The 13,935-nt window shown below is 45.1% G+C and overlaps 1 protein-coding gene across 1 annotated transcript in view; it reads right to left on the minus strand.

Moving 5' to 3' along the window:
• Positions 1-13,935, minus strand: part of LOC126538927 (uncharacterized) — a 169,753-nt gene that overhangs the window by 133,977 nt on the left and 21,841 nt on the right. The window contains exon 4 of the mRNA XM_072289678.1: positions 3,964-4,014. Within this exon, the coding sequence (XP_072145779.1) occupies positions 3,964-4,014 (51 nt within the window). The remainder of the gene's footprint in view (positions 1-3,963; positions 4,015-13,935) is intronic.

Consider the following 13,935-nt stretch of genomic DNA (forward strand, 5'->3'; position numbering starts at 1 on the left):
GTTAAGTGTGAAATTTATTTACTTGGCGGCGTGTGTTCAAAGAGTAATTCTACCTTGACTTTTGTTTCCTCGTCTACATATTTTTCTCACGTATTTATTTCTCGTCTGAAGAAAATTTTGTTCCAGTGTGCGCTCATTGTGCCTCGTTCTTTGGTGTCGTGTTAGCACTTCTAAACTACTATGACCATATTTCCTCGTGAATGTAACGATTATGTTCAGCTGTTCAATGAACCTCTCGCCAACTTGGGTCACTGAGGCAATGCTGCTGATTGTACGGCAAGCGAGGGAGCTGTTCTCAGCGTTCGTTGACACCGGCGTGCTACATTTCTCGTCCGGTAGGCCACGCCTAGACTTGGCAGTGCTACTAGACGCTGCAGCGTGTCCAGAAAGAAGCCGAAGAGGGGAGCCCGGCTTCTGCATAACGCATTTCTCTGAGTTTGCAGCATCACGCATTTCGGAGGCCACGCGGAAGACTTCGCAGCTGAGGTGCCAAATGGTGAGGCCTGCTTTTAAGTAGCTCGGAAGAATAATCTCGCTCCAGTACTCGCCTCGTGCGAAACTCGTTTCTATGCTGGCATTATGATGTGCCACTCTATTGATTCAGTGCTGAGCGCATTAGCCGACAGTCATCGTGAGAAGGGTTCTGCTGCAATTTTTGCAGCCTTTGTATGGAATTTACCCTGCGTCTTTCTACAATTCTTTATTTACGACTCTGGCTCGCCTAATAACACTTTCCTTACCCTGCACTTAGTTGCCAGCTTTCTTCTCCTCTTCCTTCGTTCTGTGTCCACGCTTTTGAGCTACGCTTGTTTTATGCACTTTAGCCAGCCATTTCTGTTCATCTCTGTTGCGTAGTCATTCATCAAAACAACTTTTGCTTTGCGATTCTCTAGCTTCAAAAAAAGCACAGCATTTCTCACCTTGGAGTGCCTTATTTGTCCACCCTCAAGTGCTGCTAGCCAACCGACCTCAGTCCCGACCTCAGTCTCAATCTCTAACCCAGGCAGGCTTTTTGATTTAGAGCACGAAATTGCAGATGCCTAATATTAGTGTGAAGACCCACACATTTTTCAGGATTCCTCAACCACCTCCTATTTGTCGCAGCCGCAAAGAACTGTATGATTCCTTAATGCTGCAATACACTTCACTTTCATTTTCAGTTTGCATGCATTTGAATATGTATTTCATTCGTTTGCGTATCTGACTAGATGTCTATGTTTCTTGACTATAGGGAAGCTTTCTTGTTGAACTGATACCACGGGCCGACTCGTCTCTTCGTAATTGATCATGATTTCCAATTTCTGTGTGCTAAATATCGTACCTAGATTCGTCACTGCATTGGAACTTGTATTCGCAACTCTCTGTAAATCATTTACATTGTTCACTATTAGTGATACGGCATCCATATGGATCATTTCTGGGTTCTTCTGTTCCACCTTCTGCCCACTACCGGCTAAAGATAGATGAAAGCCTGATTCACTGCTTTCTATTCGTTTCTCGACGTCCATAGACAAAGGGTGAATGGCATCCATTATTCGTAAAAATCTCGCAGGAGCAGAACAGAAACCGAAGGGGAATAAATATTCTGAGAAGCATCAAATTGCAGCAAGCAGCGTGTCGTTGGCTACACCCTGCCGCGGCTCACCACACGGTTAAATATTTGGGTGATGTGCCGGTTCCGAGGCACTGGTCATCACATATTTTTGGGAATTATAAGTGTCCAGCATATGCGGTTCGATTAGCCGCGACGCTCAGCGTTCCGCAAAGAAAGCGCCCCGAACCTTCAATTAGCAATATCTGGCCACCTAAGTGTAACCATCAAGCTACAACCACTAAACACTGATCAAGAAAACGGGCGAAAAGGCAAAAAAAATCTATTGGCTTGAAACAGAAACCGAGGGAGTTTCACACTTGCTTCGCCTGTCCATCTATAATGCGTCAGCGTAAATTACGAAACACCGGATCATCATCTACGACAACGAGCACCCCGTACGAAAACATCACTTCTTTTCTTTTCTTCAAAGGAGGGATGTGGCATTTAAGTGTAAGCCAAGGACATGTGTCAAGAGTCTGTATTCTAACCTTGAAGCCGGAAAAATAAATTCTGGACTTTCACATGCCTTAACAACTGCCTGATTATGAAGCAGGCCGTAGTGAGCTTCATAATCAGGCCTGATTATAAAAAGTATGAACTATCATAACTACCGCAAATTATCAGCTGGTTTGCGCTCAGGTGCCGTGTGTTGTTTTCTCGCTCAAGTCCTGTCCCTTCATCACTCTGCGCCACAGCGTATGTGGAACCAACTAGACCACTGCAGAATTTTCCTGAATTGCATAACTTTTATACGCCACGTCGTGCTTTGGCACGGCCGCCCGTTATTTGTCATCACTGGCTGAAGAACGCCGTTTGCGGCCGAGGTCGTGGATGACATTTTCACGCTGAGTTACAGAGATCATAAAAAGGCTACTGCATACGACTTAGGCTTACGGCTACACGTAAGCACTAAGCAAAAGGTTGTCGATTATGGATACCGCAGCAAAAAAAAAAAAAAAAAAACGTCAGAAATTTTATACTAACTTTTGCGTACAACACAGCCATGTGCACACGACATGCCTCATGTCGATTCACCTCCTTTATGTTCAAGATATTCAAACTATGAAAGACATACTATGAATTGAAATGCCAATGACGACGACCTCAAGCACCAAACACTGGGCGTCTGATATACGTTAAGCGCGTCGAGTAGGAGCGTGAACTGGCCTACAGGAACGTAAGGGAGCAACTGTGAACAGACTCGCTTCACTAAAATATTCGCCATCGATTAGCTAACTAACCACCTGGTGACCAAGTTTCGGTGTGCAGCCTCAGCGACAAACCTCAGAGCTAGTTCAGAATGTCAAAAGTCGTAAGGAGTTTGAGCCACGTCAACTAGGAAGTCATTCTAGCCGGTGGTGCGTCGCCGCCGCAGTGTCGATTGTCGGAGTCCGATATGGTCCATGGTATTCGCGTTCAACCATATTTCATGCGGTGATGTTAATTATATCCTGTCTTTTATGCAGAATGTTTTTCTTGATATCGTGGCTTTTTACTCGGAGAACTATGAACCGCTTTGTTTTCTTCTTCTTCCCGCCTACCGAATGCATTTCCCTGCTCATGTCCGTTCTTTGCACAGGTATCTCTCTCGCTCTTTCTTTCCAGATTTCACCCCTGCTTGTACATCACTTCTTTGGGTACCAGACGATGCTCCATTACGAAGGGCAATAATGCCATCTGCGTTTTGCTAGGCTAGCTTCCATACAATGAAGAATAGGTCGTAGGCCAAGCACCAGCTGTACACCAGTTCACCGTGCCACGTATTCCATTAAGTAATATTGTTTTTATTTCGTGCTTGGCAATATATTCACATCGTTCATCATTTGTAATAAGCTTATTTATGGTAATAAACGAATATGCTCGTAAAATACCTAAAAGAAGCCATTTTTGAATATCTGGAACGCCAGCACACCTAATAAAGGATGTATTCAATATTGTGGAAACATTTTGTGAAGGTTTATTTGCAAATATTGCTGTACGTTTAAGACAAATGTCTGTAAATCCATACGTGACATGCGCGTTGCGTAGTGCAATTTAGCTGTTACAGGTAGTCGCATGAAGTGCACATTGCATGTTGCATGAATTCACTAAACTTCTGAGCGACAGCTGTGGCCAACATACCTTCTTTCGAATAAATATATACGTTAAATTATGGTTCACGTGTGCATAAACAAATACATAGCTACACATAATGCGAAAATTGGCATGACAACATACAAATCATCATGAATAACGTAAGCATGCATACCGGTAATCACATATATGATTTCAAGATGCAAGATGTGCATAGACTCGAGAAAAAATGGCAAGTGGTTCAAAACGAGCTACGGTTGCCAACTGCTGGTAGTAATATGTACTTTGATATTCACCTGGGGGCTTCCGAAGGATACCGTTTGCTACGTCAGTCGAACTCAAAGGACCTGCAAAAAAGAGAAAAAAATGCGCCCATGATGAATATGTGACCAAAATTATTTTCATGCAGAAGAAAAAAACACATTTGCAGAATGGTGTATTACCTCAAAAGACAGGTAATTTAAATTCCGGCTGTTTAGCAAGATAGCACTCCCATCAAACGGCAGCGTATACGCGAAATTTCAAATAACATTAATTCCTATATTTACCTTATTTGGCGCCATGACGAATGACAATCCAGTTACCAGCGACTCATTTTATTTGGAGCAACCGCCACAAGAATTTCAGTTGTCATTTATGCGTAAAATGCTTTCGAAATTGCCCGTACAGGACTGGTCTCCTTGAAACCTTGACCGCATATGTCGCTTTAAACCAAGTGGTAAATAATTATTGCGAAGGCAGCAACTAGTCCACACACACTTGGCGACAACATTGGCTACAGACTCCCTTTCTACATCATTTTGATAAATTTGCTCTCCGTTTCATTCACAGTTCTCGCAGGGCAGCGAAATTGATTCTGGCGTTCTTCGTAAAAAACACCAACTATGGACCAGATGGCTTGCATACAAGATGCATTGCTAATGCCGCTAATAATTCGCATAGCTTGAACTCCCCCTACACATTACCCAAAGCATGCGCTTAGTGTTAAAGAAAAATAAACAAGGTGCTGTATCAGATCATGAAGGGCACCAGGGAAACCTCTTACCAAGCTCGTATACCGCATAATAACAAAGACAAAAACAGAAGTTCAGCAGTTAAAACACTTGTTATTAGGCAAGAAATATCTTCATTACACAACGCATTTAACGTTAGCGCCATTTCCACTTAATACAAACTCGGTGTGACGTAGAGTTGGTTGCCTTTGCACTTTGCCAAGCAGATTGCTGAGAACCTCTGTATGACAAATTTAAGTAACAATTTGTATGACAATTTTCAACTTGCCTTGGATACACATTCATATCGTCAGAGAGCGATTGCAGTAATTATTTATTTCTAAGGACGCGTTTAAACTGCACACTTCAAATTTTTCCTACACATCTATAAGTGCACTCTATAAAAATTCACCACATGCAAACAAAGTCCCTCGTTCAGTTCACCGAGAACACAGCGAGAAGCTTATATAACGCATGAGAATAGGGTTTTACAATTATGTGCAATAAAATTTTGCAACGCGTTGCACTGACGATGCCACGCCCCCACTTTCCACTGAAACTTAAAATTGTGCGACATGGAATTGGCTTGCGACATTGGGAAACGTTGCAGATAACGAGCGCGTAACTGTTTCTTTTTTTGAACTCATGACAACAATGATCTTAGGTTGCTTACGGAAAACAGTTTCACTACATTGTACCATTACCTATTATTGCGATGACACCGATTCTCTCAATATCTGCCCCGTTGTTCTTTCAACAATACTCTAATCGACGCTTATTTATCGCCAACTGCTGATCATTTATTTATTCCATTTTCTTTGAATCCCAATGCCTCTGGAAAGACAACGCTCCATACAAATCTGGCTGGGTCAATATCTTGTTATTACATTATGGTGTGCCAAGTGAATTCCGGGCTTTTCTTTTGTGTGCAGATGAGATATGCTTCATCACGCGGCGCACATTTACTCCGGCATGTTTCTGTCTCTAGACAACCGATTCGGGCCTCAATTTGCAAGGCACTCCCCATTGCTAAATATAGAAATTTTCCAACGTGAATTTTTTCTCAGCGTCTTTTTGAATCTTCATGCCCCTTCTTCTTCTCAGCATTTGCATCAAATTTGCCGCATGTGCTTTTCTCACCGCCTTTTCATTACGCCTGGATGTCGATTTACACTTTCAATGAACCCGCACTTAGTAGCCAACTTCCTTGACTTATTAAAACGTTCCATGTCGCTGCATTTGAAGTAGAGATGTGTGCGCTCACGTGTTTTCAGCCTTGTTCCTAATAATATTGCACAATTTCTCTGTGCTAAACACGAGGCCTTAATTCGTTGCTGCATTATCACTTATAATCCTAAGTCTCTGTGAATTCTTCACATTATGTGATAATAGTACTTTGTCATCCAGATACATCAACCCAGGGTTCTTTTGTTTCACCTATTGCCCATTGCGGATGTAAGATTGATCGAAATATAATTCACTCATTTTCAGTCGTCTTTCTGTGCCCTCAAAATAAAGCACGAAGAGCGATAGAGAAAGAGGACACCCTTCCTTTAATCCTGGTCTGACCCATTCTGTAGTATAAAAAGTGCATTGTGTTCATCCATTCTGAGAGATCTAATATTATGGCTTGCATTGGAATTCTATATATTCCTGATGTTACTGCAGCTTACCTGTAAGAGTTCTTTATATCCTTATAAGCTTTGTCCCTGTCGATTAAGATGTTCTGGCTTTGACACTATCACAACGGAGTCTTCTCGGTTTTAACCACTAGCTAACGGGCACTAATCAGTAGTGCTTTGCTCTTTGGACATGGCTGTTTTATTTCTTCTTTTGCGATTTCTATGGCTCTTGGTGGCCGTGTTATTGCGCCCTTTTCTTTTTCGTTTTTTAAAATAAAAGCTTTCTACGCGAAATTTTATTGATTCTTCTGTTTCGCTGGTTCTGCTTGAGTATGCACCACACTATGTTTCTTACCGAAGATAACATCTGTCATATACGAAATTGAGCCTTTTTCGAACAGGTTACAGTTTTCATTTCTTCCAGTCATTTGGGAATTTCGGAACCAAGTGATATTACATGGTTCCAGATTTTTTGGGGGGCTTCTTTATCTTTTTTGCGAACGTAATACAACCAGTTCATTGAAATTTTGTTGCACTAGCTCGTTACAACCCTTTTGATTCCTCAGTACTTAATCTGTCTAAGCAGTACCTCTTATTTATCTAATCCCACCTTTTTTATCTTCTAGGTGAACTTTGGATGCCTGCTTAGACTCGTCTATATCTTGCTTTACTTGATTCTTCAAGCACTTGTTCAGCTTTCTCTTTTCACCACAAGGTAATTCTACCCCATGACATGCTGCATAATTTCAACGAGTTTTTTGTAATCCCAGATTACTGTAGGAAATGTTTTTTGCAGGAAAACAACGCCTAGGTGTGGCCTGTAATTTTGCTATTTCTGCCTTTTGATTTTCATTTAATTGCTATTGCTTGCTGTCTTGCGTCGATGTCTTCCTGGAAGTTAAGCTAATGAATTTCTGATGGCTACCCAGGCTCTCTCTACCGTGTTCATCTATCGCCATTTAGCCTTAACTTTCATCCACTAGCTTTCAGACTAAGGCGTAGTTGAAACATAAGTGTCCATTCCCTCATTGCCACGTTATCTGTCCATGTCACTTATCTTCCCTGTTAACTGCTACAAGGTTATGTTCCTCGGACAGATCATGCACTAAGGAACCGTTGTAATAAGTTTATCCGTCTAGATTATGAGAATCGGAAATCCCCAGACGTCTCCTTCGCAACTTACGCATGCCGACAATCGTCGCGCATATACTAAGACGAAGGTCTCTATTATTCTATACACTGTCAAGAACCCCTTTTTTCCAATTCGTTGACAACGACATTTCAAGCTAATCAGAGGTTGGAATGGGTCTCTCTGATTGGCTCACGATGCCACCAGCACCACAAGTGTGCCCTTGGACCGCATCAGTGCTTTCACACGAGCCTTGGGCGCTTGCGCACGTCTGAGTTAGCACGTGCACTCGTCCTTGGGCGCACGCACACGCGTAAGTGGCACGCCGACTGTTACTCAACGACGCCGTCATGTCGCAGGCAGCAGTCGACACTGGAGAGAGAAACACTGGAGACACTGGAAAGAAGAAGGGTACAGGGGCTGTGTGCACTCGACGGGCCACTGGCAATGGTACCGTTGCTTGATACTCTGCGCCAAACTGGTCACTTTTTGGGATGTGAAGTGCTAAAATTTTGAGGTTGGCCCCCTTAGACATCAGTGGCTACTTTTTCTCTCCTTGGGACCTCTAATTAAACGCAAGTTTTTGCAATCCCTACATGCGTCTAAAAAGCAAGCATGGTTTTCTAGGTCAAGTTACCAGGGGCTTTCACGTATTCCCATATGTACCCTGTCATTGCCACCTGTTGAACTTTTTGCTTGGATATAGTAACACAATGACGGTACGTGGCTTGTTCAAAACGTCGTGCTGCATTTGCAGGCTACGAATAGGGTTCATCAGGTCCTTAGTAGATGGCATTATTATTCAGTGGCTAATTGATCTACGTTGGAAACACAGTGCAATAATACACAAAATGAAAGTCCACTCTGTGGGTGTCACTGTATTTCTAAGCGTAAATTACTTGGATACAACACCAAATAAACAAAAAGAGGGTGATAAGTCGCATAAAAGCAACCGGACTGCCCTTGTCCATATTTATTGCAGCAGTAATCATGGCGAAGCACTCAAGTGCAAAGCGAAGTCTCCGTGACGTATAGCGTAAGCAGAAAATGCTAGGACTTTCTTGACCGAGGCAGCAGCAGACCTTTAGACGTCTTGACTAAGGACGTAATCAGTCTTCCTAGTGAAGGCCAAATAACCATTCGAGAGCACTGTTTCCATTTTCTCAAGGAACTGGTAATAACCTCAATCTGAGGCTTCCAAATGCTTTATCGACACTTCGCAGGCTGAATGCCATCGACCAACAAAGCACAGGGAGCATAAGAATCCGCGCAGACATTACAATGCTGCCACCTCGTCTGTTTTAACGTGGTCCTCTGGTGTTACAGCTCGACATTCAACAGTTAGAGATGGATGTCAGAAAGTAAGACCACACAAGCTGCTTAGTATTAGCACGCGGCCTTTTATAGATGTGTTGCGGACACACGTCCTTTTTCTATCCTTGCAGAAGGTGCTCTGTAAATGTCCTGGTTCCAAAGGTCGAATGTATGCCTGTATTTTCAAAACTATTTTTACTATGAGAGAGCTTAGAAACTAGATGAAGCTGAAACTGTCAACACCAATGCGCAGAATTAAATCCGCGCGGCTGTTGCAAGGAGCCACTACCTCAAGCTTCGACGTGTCCGCAGAGCTTTTCAAAAAGTGCTTGCGTATTACGATGTGGCAGCGTTTGTGCACAATGATGAACATTATCAGCCTTGATTTTACAGGACTCGCAGTATTTCTGTTATGGCCACAAATATAGAGCATGAAATTATAACCTTCGTTGCTTTCGACTTGAATTTTGGCTGTTTGCTTTTCTTACCCAACTGCAACAGAGCGTGTCTGTGAGAGGGCCGACGTGCGTGAACCTAGTTGCGCCAAAGCACGCACCCGAAATCCCTTCAAGATTCCGAATCTCGCGAGGCCCGTCTCGCGGTAATTTATGAATCGTATCGTGCCGCATTATGTGTATTTGATCGTCAATTAATTTCACACACCATGTTCGTCAACGTTCGTCTTTTTTTTAGCGTCGGAATTAGTTTGGATCCTGCTTTCGTTTGAGAAGCTTTATTTGTCGCTATGATGGAATTTCGTTGCATCTTGGTAGTTAGGTTCCTGTCCCGCCTCGCTTCGCCTTATTAAAAAAAAACAATGCTAGCCTATCGAAAAAGAAAACCTCTTATTTCAAGAATGGCTGATTGGTGCTGTAGCCTTTAGGGCATGATCGCACGTATAATTTTCTGGTTCCAGAGCCAGTCAGTTCTCAGATCTTAGACGTAGTCGGCGCCAGCGTCCCGTGACACTTTCACGACCTGTTTGCTCGTAGGAGTTCGCACGTTGAGGCGCCCTGTTATACTGCACCACCTCCCTGGCAGGCCTACTTTTCACAGCACTTTCCTTATCGCCGTTACCGCTTTGTAGAAACTGTGCGATGTTGTAATGACCACGTTGGCCCACGTTGTTTATAATTTACCATTTGCTTGCCAGAGTACAAATGTCATCTTCGTTTTAACATAAAACCACATAGCGGTAACTACGTGCGATTGCATACCACTTAGCAAGTCATGTCGTCACAATCACTGTTTCTCTCTCTTACACTCGTCCACTACCTATGTAGAACGCAACAGCCGCCATGTCCCAAACTCTCGTGATATGGCCGGCATTCAAATCATGCCACTGCTGGTATACAATCATCTCCAACGTGCTTGAAACACGTATTGTCCTCACATTCACGTACGCTTGCGACCTACACTCACACAACTACAGAACTTGCACAAACAAGTTGTCCAGGTACAAGCAAATTGTTTCGCCTAACTTTGTTTACCATAGTGCGTGGGTTCTTTACGATTTGTTTTGACTGCAAATACGTCATATTCACACCGTACTTATAAAGTGTGCTATGTGTAGAATATTTATAGCGTAAATGAAGAAATGAAGAGAACGACATCCCGGGCTCATCGATCATCATCAAGAGCAGAAGGCCCGCGATCGGCGCTCGACACCACCATCTTGTCCTTCCTGCGTACTGTTCCGAGCTGCTGCCTGTTTGTTGGACGCGCCCAATAAACCTTTTTAAAGTTGGTGGAGGTGCTGGGTACGCACATCGCCGGCACCCTGAAACTCCGACCTCGCATGCTGCACTCGACCATGCAAGCTCACGCTGCCCAATCGCCACCACCTCGGTCGGCCGCGGTTCGCCCCGGCCCGGTTGCCCTGCGAGACCCCCCAGTATTTTCGGGTGCGAAAGACCAGGACGTCGAGGACTGGCTGTCATCCTAAGAAAAAGTTACTGGACCCAACAAGTCGGGTGAAGCTGTTGAATTAAGTACCGCGAACTTTTACTAGGCTGGCGTGGCGAAGCTGTGCCTACTAACCACGAATCTGAATTAGAGGACTGGTTCGCTTTCAAGGAGCCAACATCTGCCGTTTTCGGTCGCCGTACCGTACGGAACATACGCACCGAACAAAGGCTTCGCACGCGGGCACAGGAATCAAATTAAACTTGTACCGCCTATATTGATGACATAATCAATCTCTGCAGGCACAACGATGACTCAATGAGCGGAAGTGCCAAAATGCAGCATATTAGGAAGGGTGTCGACGACGATGTCTTTCAAATGCTTCTTGCGAAGTCTCCTGGCACTGTGTCTGAAGTGACCCGCCGTGGTTGCTCAGTGGCTATGGTGTTGGGCTGCTGAGCACGAGGTCGCGGGATCGAATCCCGGCCATGGCGGCCGCATTTCGATAGTGGCGAAATGCGAAAACACCCGTGTACTTAAATTTAGGTGCACGTTAAAGATCCCCAGGTGGTCGAAATTTCCGGAGTCCTCCACTACGGCGTGCCTCATAATCAGAAAGTGGTTTTGGCACGTAAAACCCCATAATTTAATTTTTTTTTGTCTGAAGTGGTAACCTTGTGCCACAGTTATGACAAAGTTAAAATGGCAGCGGGATTTCACCTGACGTTCATCTCAGACGTACAACCAACCACTCGATACACTGGACATCATGCCTGACCAGTTATACCTTCTCGCACAAATGAAAGACTTCGTGTGTTAGGAGGTGGCCCGTCAGTTGTCTCTCCTGCCGTTTTCAGCGTCAGGAGCTCCCACAGCAGTAGGAACTGCAGCAACCAATCCCGTTGGCTCCCGTGTTTCGACACATCATTCTACAATAGATTCACCTACAACAGCCCTCGCCGTCCCATGGTGTGTCGTATGCTGCAGCCGCGACTCAGCCGTCCGTGACATGGGCTGCTCCAATCACTACAAATCCCTGGCGAACGGGTGACAACAGGCCGATCTGTTTTGCATGCGGCGGCCCTGGTCATATCGCCCGACAGTGCCGACGTTACGCGGCAGGATACTCAGACACCCGTTCACCGAACTACATGGATCATCCCCGCTCTCGTTAAGAAAGTGCGGATCCCCAAGCAAGCAGGTCTTCACGTGACTATCCGCCACCGACGTATCGTCGCTCACCTTCACCCTGCCGCCACTCCTTGTCGCCCATGCATCGTCGACCAGCCCTTGAATATGAGGAAAACTAGCCCTCTAGTTCATAAGGCAAGAACTGCGCCATAGAAATGCTCAAGTCCTCGAACTTTGCGTCGAATATTGTCGAAGCTTTTGTTAAAGCACCCGTTCACGTACTCTTGTCGATGCCTGTGCTGCTGTTTCTGTTATAGATGCCACACTTTGCCTCAGCATTGAAAGGTGACCATGCCTCTTAAGATGATGCCTTTACGTAGAGCGAACCAGTGATGCCTATAGCTGCTTGGACTGCTCGACGTATTATCGCTAAAGAGCACTACATTATTGAGTTTATCGTGTTTCATCCTGCTCGCACGACATCATAAATGGCTTGGGACTTGCTATCGTATAATCACGCCATTATTGATTGTGCCAGATCTGAACTTGAGCTCTTCCCGTTGTGTGACCAGTCCCACAACCCCGCTCATCAAGCCGCACACAAACTAGTCGTAACAGAAGACAGAAATTCCGCCGACAGCAGCTGTTTTGCCCCACGTGTTCTGAAACAGCATATGTGACTAACCTGGATTCTTTGAACAATCACGCCTGCTTCTGAATCGGGAGCCACTTCTTTTGCCTTATTCGAACCACTCTATTTTGAATGGAGCTAGTGCTCTCTGCCTCACAAATCCTCTTCCGTATCCCACCAAACTGCTTAAAGGCGAATTCCTTGGAAGCGTGTAACCCATTGATATCGGCTAAATTGTTTCCGTGCGGCAAGATTCAGCTCGAGGCGACCTCGACGTCGTAGGTGCTCTTAATCTTTCTGATGTACCAGCTGCGGACCTATTCGATCCGTCGAGCGCAGACGGACTGTTCCCATTGGAAAGCCCTGCTCGTCTCCAGATGCCCTACCAGTCCCGTGATTTTTTCGATGTTGCCCAATATGCCCTTGGCCGAAATTCTACCACTGTTCACTACACAGACACCGGCTCCAACTCGCCAGTGCGACAAAGCCCACACCGTGTTTCCACCGCGGAACGTAAAGTTATTACCGACCAGGTTGACGATATGCTTAAACGCGATGTTATGCGCCCTTCTCAAAGTCAGTAGGCGTCCCCTGTGGTTTTCCTGAAGAAAGGAAGGATGGATCGATTCGCTTCTGCATGGATTACCGGCGCGTAAACAAGGTCACTCTAAAGCCGTGTGCCCTTTACCCAAAATTGGCGATGCCATTGATTGCCTACAAGGCGCTGAGATTTTTTTTTTGTCGTTAGATTTACGTTCCTGGTACTGGCAGGTGCCTTTAGGAGAGGCCAACCGTTCAAGGACAGCCTTCGTCACTCCTGACGGTCTATATGAATTCAATGTCATGCCCTTCGGGTCTGTAATGCGCCTGCCACCTTCGAGTGCATGATGGACTCGGTTCTGCGGGGTTTGAATTGGCACATATGTCTCTGCTACCTCGATGACATTGGTGTCCTTGCGCGAGATTTCGCAACCCATCTCGAACGCCTCAAGCATGTCCTGGCGTTTCTGAAGACCGCTCAGCTCCAACTGAATCTTAAGAAGTGCCGTTTCGCTACATGAAAACTTACCATTCTGAACCACGTTGTATCAAAAGACGGTGTACTTCCGGACCCGGCTAAACTATGTGCCGTGACCGACTTCCCCAAACCGACGACTCTAAAGCAGTTACGAATCTTCATACGGTTATGCTCCTCTATTCCCCGGTTTGTGCGCAACTTTGCCTCTATAATCCCCCCTTTTATCCAAATTTAAGCAGCGCCTCCAATCTCTCGTCATGGCCTTATGAGTGTGACTCATCCTTTTCCACCATTCGCCGTCTCCTGATGTCACCACCTTCACTGCACCACTACGATCCTATGACCGCAACGGAGGTTCACACAGACGCCAGCGGTGTCGGCCTCGGTGCTGTTCTTGCACAACGAAAGCCTGGGTTCGCAGAGTATGTCGTCACATACGCCAGCAGAACGCTCACCAAAGCCGAGTCAAACTATAGCGTCAGCGAGTAAGAATTCTTATTAATACTCCAAAAAACATGCGGTTGCT

The sequence above is a fragment of the Dermacentor andersoni genome, chromosome 8, assembly GCF_023375885.2.
Source record: "Dermacentor andersoni chromosome 8, qqDerAnde1_hic_scaffold, whole genome shotgun sequence".
NCBI classification, from domain to species: Eukaryota; Metazoa; Arthropoda; class Arachnida; order Ixodida; family Ixodidae; genus Dermacentor; species Dermacentor andersoni.